Source organism: Rhamphochromis sp. 'chilingali' (assembly GCF_963969265.1).
Source record: "Rhamphochromis sp. 'chilingali' genome assembly, chromosome: 17".
Taxonomy (NCBI): Eukaryota; Metazoa; Chordata; class Actinopteri; order Cichliformes; family Cichlidae; genus Rhamphochromis; species Rhamphochromis sp. 'chilingali'.
In genome coordinates, this window is record NC_137944.1 from 14238415 (window position 1) to 14249848 (window position 11434).

The 11434-nt window shown below is 39.7% G+C and overlaps 1 protein-coding gene and 1 long non-coding RNA gene across 2 annotated transcripts in view; one reads left to right on the forward strand and one right to left on the reverse strand.

Moving 5' to 3' along the window:
• LOC308384310 overlaps positions 1-7889 on the forward strand; it is a 31524-nt gene extending 23635 nt beyond the window's left edge. Inside the window, exon 3 of the long non-coding RNA XR_013969307.1 lies at positions 7804-7889. This is a non-coding gene — a long non-coding RNA (uncharacterized lncRNA). The remainder of the gene's footprint in view (positions 1-7803) is intronic.
• LOC308385157 (uncharacterized protein) lies at positions 942-6093 on the reverse strand (the record flags this gene model as incomplete). Its single annotated transcript, XM_080863939.1, has 4 exons — positions 942-1092; positions 2944-3350; positions 3864-4592; positions 6055-6093. 4 exons carry the CDS (start codon positions 6091-6093, stop codon positions 942-944), a joined length of 1326 nt encoding a protein of 441 aa, XP_080720065.1.
• Positions 7890-11434: the final 3545 nt, after the last annotated feature.

Genomic DNA, 11434 nt, shown 5'->3' on the forward strand with positions numbered 1-11434 from the left:
GTCAGCACATTTCTGAGAAATCTAATTGTGAACCTGGTAAATTAAATACCAGCTGATGATGAACGTTCTGCACTAACCCTGACCTACAGCTTTCAAGAACACTGAACTTTTTTTGCAAAGTTTTGATTTTATACTTTGACCCTTGGATGCACAACCTACCAATACCTACACTCTTCCACGAGTGGGGTCAAAAATGACCCCAAATAGAAACAATACATTTTGCTATAAAATTGGATTGTTATTCTTCAAAATCTTTAAAACAAAGAGATGTAATATTTTCATATTTGAGGTATTCCTCATAAAACATGTTTGTGTCATGAGGCCCTTTGCATTTTTATTTATTTTTTCATTAATTTTAAGAATTTTTTGTATCACTTGCATCACTTTTGTATGCTTGCTCTGCATATACTGCAGAAGCTGGGTCTTCCCTCTGAAAGGCACAAGTTGTTCACCCACTGTAACACAATCACTGAGGATGAATTTCTGCCTGCAGTTGACCAGGAACAGGCCCCATATGTAGCAGAAAGGTGCCATGTGGTTTGTTTTCAGTGGGTAGGCTCTGGTCCTCTTGTCATCAAAGTGCAAGAAACGGCGAATATCTTTAAATCTTTGAATTGACATAGTGGCCTTGTACAATGGGTTATGCAGAGGACTCCCAAAAAGCACACCAACTTGTACATCCCAGTTCTTCTCACTTCCTGCAAGAATGGTCAGTCAAATGAAGGCCAGGAGCTTATGTTTGATTACATTTTTCCACTCTTTTCCCCTGTCTGTGGCTACTCTTCATGCCTCCATGTTTGTGCATGTCAGCACCTCTTCTATTATCGGACATGAACAGCTTCCATGCATCTATTGGGGAGCCAGTACTAAACCCAGGTGCAAGCCCTGGCCGACTAATTCAGAATATTGTGGCTAGAGCAGTAAGATGGGCTCATTCTCATTCAGTGGGGGGGACAATAGTCTGGGTCCTCTATATCTGAGATGTCAGATTCTGAGTCAAAGCCTCCAATGGGCTCTTCATCCCATCCCCCCTGGATCATTTGTAGGGCAAGGTCCACAGGGATCCTTGCTGGCCTCATAGCAGCCATGTTACTTTAAATATTAAAAAAAAAAAAAAAAACATCAGAAAGGACAATGTTTGAAATGCACAGGAAAACAGGGCTGCACATAAATAGTCCGCAGGTGCGCATTTGCTGTCAAAATAAAAGACGCATACCAGATAAGAAGTTGGAATGCTTGTTTGCGTACATTAGATGTTCTGGAGGAGGACAGACATTTGTTCAGAACTCTTAAAGATGTTGAATAAGCAAGATCCGTAAGCAATTACTTTGGTGTTCCTCCACCGCAAAAGAAGCACGTATTCTCTGAATTGATGATAATATGAATGATAATATACACGTATATATGACATAATGGCTTTTGCATGTTCTTCAAAGGAATTAGTGATTTGAGAGAGTGGAGGGCGAGTTAGCTTTTCACAGGAGGTAAAGCTCTTGTGAACTTTAATAATAGGGCTGACAAGTAGAAGAAGAATGGAATGACCATTTGTCTTCAAACAGTTTGCTCTCTCAGTGACACAGCGGGGTATGTAATGAAGATGGTGTGAGAGTGGACATCTTGTTTCATTCTCTCAGCTATGTATGTGACTCGGTGGTAATGAGATTTTTGGGGAGCTTGTGCCATTCCTGGGCCCCAGCATGTGTCTGTCAGCAGCTCAGAGGAGCCGGTAATGACATTCAGTGGTCCCGCTAAGGACCAGCGATTAAGGGACAGAAGAAGCACTAGAGCGTGGATGTAGTGCAGAAAGCTTTGTGAAGATTGCAGAATGGGAGAACATATAGTGGCTGGCAGCTCTGTCTGTATCATAATGTCTTCATATTTACTAAAATGACTGCAGAAATCATCTGATGAGGCTGAAATATGGACAAAAATTGAAGCAGAGTAGTGATGAGAGTGGTGAACCGGTAGTAGCATAAAGGTTGCATTTGGAGTCTGCAAGGCATTGGCCTGGGAATAGAATATGACTTTATTGTCTTTTCCTAAGGCGGAAAAAATGTCCTTTGCTCACCAAGATTTTGAAAGACCACAAAAACAAAATAAGATACATCTGTTCAGCTAAGGCACATTGTTGGACTGCATAGATGATATATGCTTTCATTACCCTGACCATGGATAGTGTATCTTATTTTGAATGCATCTTACCTTGGGTAGTCCCCATAAAAAATATACTGTTCACTATTATTTAAGTAGCATTTAATACTTACTTCCTTTTCAAGAAAATTGATTTCCTTAATCCTTTCTTTAGCTTTTGGAGACTGGAACAGGTGCAATGAGCTTGTAATCTCATTGGTAATGAAATGTTTGCTACAAACTGGGACCAAGTCTGAAAGCAACTTTGGTGTGTCAGAGATAAAATGGCAACAAGATAGAGCCAGTCTGTTATCAGTTGGTAGTTGAATCATCATCATCATCATCATCATCAACTTTATTTATAAAGCACTTTAAAACAACCACAGCTGACACAAAGTGCTGTACATTGGAACTGTAAAATAAAATTACATGAGATATAAATAAAAAACAAATAAAAGAAGAGTGAAATCATTAATTAAATAACTACTGCATTAAAAAAGAAACTAAGTCTCACTGAGGTTAAAAGCCAAGGAATAAAAGTGGGTTTTAAGACGTGATTTAAAAGTGGACAGTGAAGGGGCCTCTCTAACATGCATGGGCAAATTATTCCATAATTTTGGAGCCACAATAGAGAAGGCCCTGTCCCCTCTGAGCTTCCTCCTGGATCTCGGTACCTCCAGGAGCAGCTGGTCAGCTGACCTGAGAGACCGACAGGGTATGTGGGGATGAAGAAGTTCAGAGAGGTAAGGCGGGGCAAGACTGTGTAGGCATTTAAAAACAAACATAAGAATTTTAAAATTAACTCTAAAAGACACAGGCAGCCAGTGCAGAGAGGCCAGCACAGGGGTTATATGCTCTCTTTTTCGAGTTCCTGTTAGGAGTCGTGCAGCCGCATTTTGAACCAGCTGCAGACGTGAGAGCAATGACTGACTGACCCCCACATAAAGTGAGTTACAGTAGTCCAGGCGGGAAGAAATAAAAGCATGGATCACTGTTTCAAGGTGCTGCCTCGAAAGAAAAGATTTTAGTCTTGCCAGTCGCCTTAAATGATAAAAACTGGACTTCACCACTGCTCTGATTTGGTTGTCCAATTTAAAATCACTGTCCAACTTAAAACCAAGGTCAGTAACAACAGATTTAAAATAGACTTCCAGGGATCCTAAAACAACAGAGGAGGACTCACAGGGACCACTGGGTCCAAACACCAACACTTCTGTTTTCTTTTTATTAAAATTTAAAAAGTTTCGAGCCAACCAAGCTTTAATGTCATCTAGACATGTCAAGAGAGGTTTTATGGAGATGGCATCCTTGCGTTTTAGTGTCAAATAAATTTGGCAGTCATCGGCATAACAGTGAAATGAGATCCCATGCCTTCTAAGGATAGAACCCAGAGACAGTAGATACAGAGAAAAGAGCAGTGGCCCTAAAATTGAGCCCTGTGGGACACCACATGACAGAGGAGCAGAAGACGATTCGTAACCGAGAAGGCTGACAGAGAAAGTTCTATCTGACAAATAAGACCTAAACCAATTGAGTGCAGTGCCACCAATACCCACTAAATCATGTAATCGAGAAATTAAAATATTGTGGTCTACTGTGTCAAAGGCAGCAGTTAGGTCAAGCAAGACAAGAACAACATGGTTACCAGAATCACATGCCAGAAGGATGTCATTAAAAACCCTTAGTAATGCAGATTCTGTGCTGTGAAGGGTTTTAAAACCTGACTGAAAAACCTCAAAGATTCCATTTTCATCTAGAAAATCTTTCAGTTGACTAAAAACAATTTTCTCTAAAACCTTGGAGACTAAAGGCAGCTTGGAAATAGGCCTATAGTTCGCTAAAACTGTGTGATCAAGGCCAGGTTTCTTAAGCAGTGGCTGTACTACTGCATGTTTGAAATTTGCAGGAACCACACCAGAAGACAGACTGCTGTTAATAATGTCAAGGACATACTGTTGTATACTAGGAAAAATTTCTTTAAAGAATTGTGGAGGGACAGGATCCCGTGGGGAACCTGTGGGCTTAATATGGCGAACCACATCCTCTAAAGAGGAGAGCGTCACAAGCTCAAACTGAGTGAAAACAGCAGCGCAAGGGACAGAGACAGAGGGGTCAGAGTCAGGAGCTGTGATAAGAGCCCTGATGGTGACAACCTTTTCAATAAAAAAGTTCAGAAAATCATTGCAAATCTCAGGAGAAACTTCCAAACAGACATTCAAAGGAGTATTAAGAACAGTGTCAATGGTCCTAAATAACACACGTGGGTTATGACAGTTGGAAGAAATAATATTTGCAAAATATTCCCTTTTTGCCTCTTTAACAGTGTTCTGGTAGCGATGCCAGCAGTCTTTGAGAATTTGAAATGATACATGCAGTTTATCCTTTTTCCACCTCCGTTCTGCTCGACGACATTCCCTCTTAACTTTACCCCGAATGGGGTAAAGTTGGCAATTACATACAATCTGTTTGTGATAACACAGCAATTAACTGTGATAAATCAGTGAAAATTGCATATCTTTTGTAAACTGTTTCAAATCTGTTGCTATGTACATCCACAGAAATCCATGCGACTACTAACATTCAGAGTCCAAACAGAACCTCAAAAATTTGAAACAGAAATTATTCCACAAATGGTGATGTAATACCTGAAGAGTCATTTAAAAGACTCATCAAAAGAGACGAGTCGCAGACTGACTGAGATATCCTGCAACAAGCTTACAATCTGTTTGCTTCCCATTAAGCATAACTGTAGAGTTGCCTTGTCACTGAAAGTGGTAGCCCAGATGCTCAGGGCATTGTATGATCAATCAGCCAGTTGTCACAATTTGTCACCAAATGGAAAAAAGTTGAATGCAATAACTGGAAAATCACAGATTTTTCTATTTGCAAGGAGGTTGATATCCTATTTTTACTCTAGTGTAACTGCACTACAATTAAGAAATATATATATAAATCTTTTTTAAAGATCCACATCCTCAATATAAAGATATAGGGCTAACAGCAACAAAGAAGTGTAACACTGATTTCTCATTGAGATAGCATGGCCGGTTATGGTTTCTCTTAAAAATATTTTCTATAATAAACACCAACATTAAACATTTTTACACTTTTTACTCATGTTGCAATCCATAACAGTCCCACAAAAACACCATTAGAAAGTGTCAAAACCTGAGTCATCAGCTGCTGTGTCCCTTAGAATTTTATCTGGGACTTTATCCTCACCTTCTGCCAAGGAAACAAAACCATCCCTAATAAAAGGGATATAGTCATCCAAAACAGCAGGAATGGACAAATCATTATTAGGCTTTTTGCATTCACCAAATGTAACAGCTGCAGATTTAATTCCTTTGGTTTTAGCCTGCAACCCAGGACATTCTGCCTTCCAGTGACCCCCTTCATGACAGTAATTGCAGACATCCATTTTAATCAGACTTCTGTCAGTGCCTGGGATCTAATTTAAACCAGTCAACCTTACTTGGTCGTATGTGATTAACCAAAAAAAACAAAACAAACTAGAACCTCTCCTCTCCGCTGTTAGTTTGCGCTCCCGATAATCACTCTTATGGAACAGCGCAAACTCATCTGCTGACACAGCAGTTTCAGTACCAGTTGTGTCTTTTTTGTCAGTGATATATGTTGCTACTTGAACCACAACATGTTTTTAAACTGCTCCAAAATCATTAACTAACACAAGTGATTAAATGTGGAAATTTCAAGTGCGCCTAGCCACCGTTTAAAATTACTTATTAAGTCTCAGGCAAACTCAAACATATGTTCTTTTCCCTTTGTTTATCTCTTTTCTTTTATGTTCTGAACCTCTGCCTGTATGCATCCTGAATGACCTCATGAGCTTTAAGCACAGCTGTCTTTATTTTGGCGTAAAATAGAGCTATCGTTAAAGTTCAAAGATCACCTTTGACTTACCATTGAGGGCACACTGAAGCAACAGCGCACACTCTGCATCCAACCAGTCTCTTGCTTTAGAAACACACTTAAATTTAAAAAAAAAAAAAAAAGAATCTGTGTCCTTTTTGTTAAATTGAGGAACTAAACATTATTGTCCAAAGGATGCACAGTGGACAATTTCCCACTAAATCAGCATCCTATTTTTCCAAGGACAAACGAGAAATGTCCAGCCTTGTTGTTTTCTGTTTCCTGACGAATCATCTCAACTTCAATTTGCTTTTTAACTTCCAATTCATGTTTCCAATTGAATTAAAAGGAGCTCTTCTTGCTGCTCAAAAGTTAGTCCAGAAAACTGAAGTGAAGCACTTCCTCTGGAATTGGATGAAACACAGACGAAAACCCTTCTTGGCCAGCCTTAATAAGACACATTTCCAATAACTTTAATTTCAAAGACGCTTTGATCGGTTCTTTGAGATGTTTATCTGTCACAGGAACAGAATAATGCTCAACAAATGTCAACAACTGCTCCTTGGTGCATTTTTCCAACAACTCCTCTGATGGATAAGCAGTAAATGTTTTAAGTTGCACTTCTTAAAACAGACAGATTCTCATGTACACATATAAATAACTGCAACTTCCCCTAACTAATCTATTGCAAATCTCCTCCCTAATTGTCATACAGCACTTGTGGTGGGTATCGATGTACCAGAGCCCAATGGACTAGGGGGCAAGAGACACCAGCAACTCTACTGATATCCACAGATGTACTCCCAAGCAAAGCTTTAACCACAGTTGGCTGTAACGCAACAGTGCCCTTCACACTGATCCTAAAGAGGAACATCACTAAACCTACTGGGGAAACGTTCACACTGCTTTAGAAAAACAATATGCATGAAAAGGAGAAAAAAAAACTATGCTCAACTCAGAACGCACCAAGATTGAGCCCAAAACTCCCAATTATTTCAAGCAAAATCACCAAATCTTCTCCAAACACAACCACCAAAGAGAGAAAAAAACTCACTCAAGTCAGATTGGTCTTGTCCCGTCCTTTCCCTCTTGAACAACTTATGTGATCAGAGAGGTTCAAACCTGTGTGACACTAAACAAAAGCACACCAAAATGGAGGTGCTACAACAAATTCCAGACTATGAACCGAAACAGGTGTTGCACTTTTGTTTACTGTGATCAATAAAAAATAACAGGTTGACAGGTTCAACGGTAGCACGACACTTATAAAATAATTGTAAAATTTACAAAAAATTTAAACACCAACCAAAACAGACAGAACAGTGCTGTGCAAAATTCAAATATTAACCAAATCAACAAAATATCACAAAACCATCTCTAAACAGCCCAGATTTTGTCACAACCTGGCTCATGGGCTATGACAAAAAATGGGAAAGGACACAAGAGAACAATTTACAAATATTTATTTAAAAACAATAACAAAACACTAATAACAGTCTGATGTATGAAATCAGTAAAATTAGTCATGTCAGTATGAATGGGTGTACTATAATTCCACACAAAGTAAATGTGACCAAAAACAAATACATGTGATGTAACTAGTTACAGAGGGAAGAGGTAAGAAGTAACTGTCATGGTCCGCGGCCCGGTGTCCAAGGAGCTGATGGGATGCCCACGCCCACGGGTGTGCTCCACGCCAGTCCGTTAGTCGCCTCTCAGCGGTAACATGCTTCCACATGAAGGCGGTTGCGAAATTCTCTTTTGCTGGAACAAACGCTAACCCTTTCCTTGTGCGCTTAGGTAACAGCTCGGCGTGTTTGGAGCCCTCTCCTGCCTGTCTTCCTGCCCGCCTGGAGTTTTTGGATCACTACCGGCACTCGTCTCCTCTATTCACCTGGAGCTTCCCCGCAGACCCTCACCCCTCCCTCTGGTTCCCACGGCCCCATCTGGATCGTAAGATTAATTCTCTACCCACGTATGCTGTTATTTCTCCGTTCCCCAGTAACCCTCTTCCTCTTTCTGTTGCAGCCTCCCACAGTCCCGATTACGGCGTTCCTCAGTTATTTCCCGGTCCCTTGGTTTTCTAGTTACCTGGCGTGTTTTCCTTTGACCCTTCCGGGACACCCTTAGTTAAAATAAAGTTTATTTTGCGTGCACCTTGGCATGTTGTCTCTGCTTCTGGGTCCAGCTTGTGTGCTGAACTACGGTTCATGACAGTGAAAACCTACAAGTAAACATAAAAATACACTTTACTGACAGCTGAATCATGTAAGTTGAAGTGGATTTGCCAAAACTTGGAAAAACTGGTGGTACAGTAAAATTGTTAAATTCACATGTAATATTCTGACAATCACCTGCAAGAGAGAGAATCATTTTGGAGCAAATATAGACAACACATTTGTCAGCCAGTACTTTTTAAATTATTTTGTCATGTCACCCTGACCTCTTCCCAAAGTGCTTTATCTTTCTGCACTGCTAAAATATAGCAAAATGGTTTTCCTTTTGCATTTAGTGTAAATTCCTGGTATAATGCTTTATCATAACAACTTAAGCAATTTAAATAACTGTGATGTTTTAATCTGAGGTAGTTAGCCACAGTTTGACCTCGAGCACACACTGATTTCCAGTCCTTAGCTAATGTTTCAGTTTCAAACTTTTCATTTCATGTGTTTATCTTACGTGAAGTCTCCGGTGAGAGGAATTTCTAATGTAATGCCCTTCATTAAACAGTCCTTTGTCATGATTTTTTAAAGTGTTTTGGGCTTCTAGGTTTAGATGATTTTCTTTTCAGATTAAATGTGTCCCATTCTTTTAAAGTTTATAATAACAAAAGAGTTTACAAGATACAGACCTTGAATTTTTGTATTTGTTTTCTAAATGTGTGTTCTACATAACCTCTGCTTTACTAACTACATGAAAAGCATAAAGTACAACCCTTTTTGTATCAATGGGAAATATTTTGTTTTTCTTTCAAGTTTTTCTGACAGTAATAATTTTGCCACGATAAGCACCCATCACATTTACCTAAATAGCCCATAAATCCTCTAGACAGGCAGTAATGGCTCTCTGTGCCCTTGCTGTCAGATCTACTTTAAGTTGGTGCAATGCCAATGCGTTATTACCCACAATGTCCCATGGCAGGTAGTCTCCCTTGTCTAAACAGCAGTGCCCACCAAAGTAGAAAACCAACACTGTCATCCGGGGAAATTAGGGCCACTCAGGAACATTCTAATTTTAACTTCTTTTTTTTTTTAACTGCCAAATTCAATATCAAACGACAGGCCAGTTAAGTGGCTCAGTCGGGTCTTTGAGAACAAGTGGCAGTGCAGGTTGAAGCATCTATCTAATACGTTGGACTGTGAAAAAACCCTCTGACGTGATTTGGAAGAAGCCCATAGGTGACTAACACGTTCTTTGATTTAGATTTACTTGGTTTCACAAGGCAGTGCTATTCCAAGCACAGAACTCATTTTGCCAATTCGCAGGGATGCCAGGGTTTATTAGACCTTTTGCTATATGCTGTGTGCATTAGCATAAACATATGTGGCCACTTTCTTCCGTATGCAGGTGGGTGATTTAATTAACAGAGAACCCTTAGGGCTGCTGTCAGTGATTTCATGGTGTTGGGCAGGCTCGTACCCAATTCTCACTTCAACAAGAGTCATGTTTCCAATTGTTAAGACAAATATGAATTAATAGCAGTATCCCGCTTACAGTGGTTTATGTCAAATGAGGGAATGAATTCAGCCCACCTCTTCTCTCTTGCGCGTGAATTTATGACTCAGGATGAGGCCATTAGCTGAATGACACATCCCTACAATGTCAAAGGTCATCCACCCTATTATAAGTGAATAATTTCCACAAGAAAAAAATGCAATGTCGCAAGCCTCCAGCCAGGATTCTATTCAGTTTTGACAGGGCATTTCAACAAGAGGCAAAACTCAAAATCTATTCAGCAGTCAATTTGCCTCCCTGGCTCTGATTATGAGCACTGCTGCAGCAGCAGGGTTTGATAGCTGCTATAATACTGCCAGACAGTCCAATTTCTCCCCTCGCCTCTCAATGCCATTCACACACACTCACACACACATAGAGTCCAGCTCTGTATACATCCCCTCAACTAACTGCTATGATACACCATTAAGTCAATAACACACTGAGGGGAAAAAAGTAAATCATTTTCCCACATATATTGGGTATCACAAGAAATCCAAATGCATTTCACTTCATCTGATGACAAACAAAGGTTTCAAAATGTAGTCAGCCATGACAGTTTGAACAAATTAAAAGTTCTCAATGGTGGTGGCAGGATTTGTGATAGACTGATATCATCTCCTTCGGTTTCCTTTCTTTGGTTTTTCTCCTTCTCTTTGAGACTCCCTATCAGTAATTTGTCTGCATTGCCAGCCATGGACTGATTGTAATAACGCTTCCATTGAATAGCACAATCAGCCCTCAGCCCTCGTGTGATTTTTCCTTAGAGATCGCTTGCTCTGTCTTCACAAAATAGAAAAGAAGGGAGAGATTTGTATCAAGGGAGCATGCGCAGAGAAAAATTCATTATCTCCCACTGAATTCAAACTAATATGCATAATATGTGCTTTCTTATAAAGCACTGAAACCATGAGAAAGGACACTGTTACGGAAAGTTGAAGTCAAAATATAGCAAACCGATTTTAATCCACACCATACTTTACGCCGTCTTTGTTTTATGTTGCTGAGTTATTGGCGTATCAAATGAGGGGAAACAACTATTCTCTTGCAAATTTGTGATATTTATACATGTTTTATAGTTTTCTAATTAAAAAAAAAAAGCCACAAAGACCCAAGCCACCCCCATCCTCGTGAATAGCGGACGTAGACAATTACACAATCTGCTATCCTGGCTGCTGTTTGCACAAGAAACACTTCCCTCTGGACACAAGCCACCAAAACAGCAATGCTTGAAATTGAAAATTGGAATTCATCATCTAATGGCGTCCAGAGAGTGGGTCCTAAGTGATGATTGAAAGTATTGGCATAATGCCCACTGGAGTTCTTACATGAGCCCTTTAAGGGGTTTTAAGGTCTAAAGCATTTAACACTTAGCCTGGGGGAAGAACTCTTTGCACAGTGAGAAGGATTTCGTTGTTGGCTCTGTCATCCTCAACTGTAGTGCGGTGATTGTAACTGGTGAAGTAGTGAAGAAGCAAATTGAAAAGTGTTGTTTTGAACTATGTTGTTTTGATCACTCAGTCTGTTGAGAGATGTTTGCCTTTATAGTAACATATCCTTGATTTTTCTTTAAAGGATAAGTGAAAACTAAAACTAAAGCAGTTTCTGCTGTTTTTTGGAGTTGAACTTTTAAACAAACTCAGTCAAATCCAATGTTTTCTTTCTTCTTCTTGTATCATGTTTTTTCTGTTTAAATCAGATATTAGTTGTAGTTTAT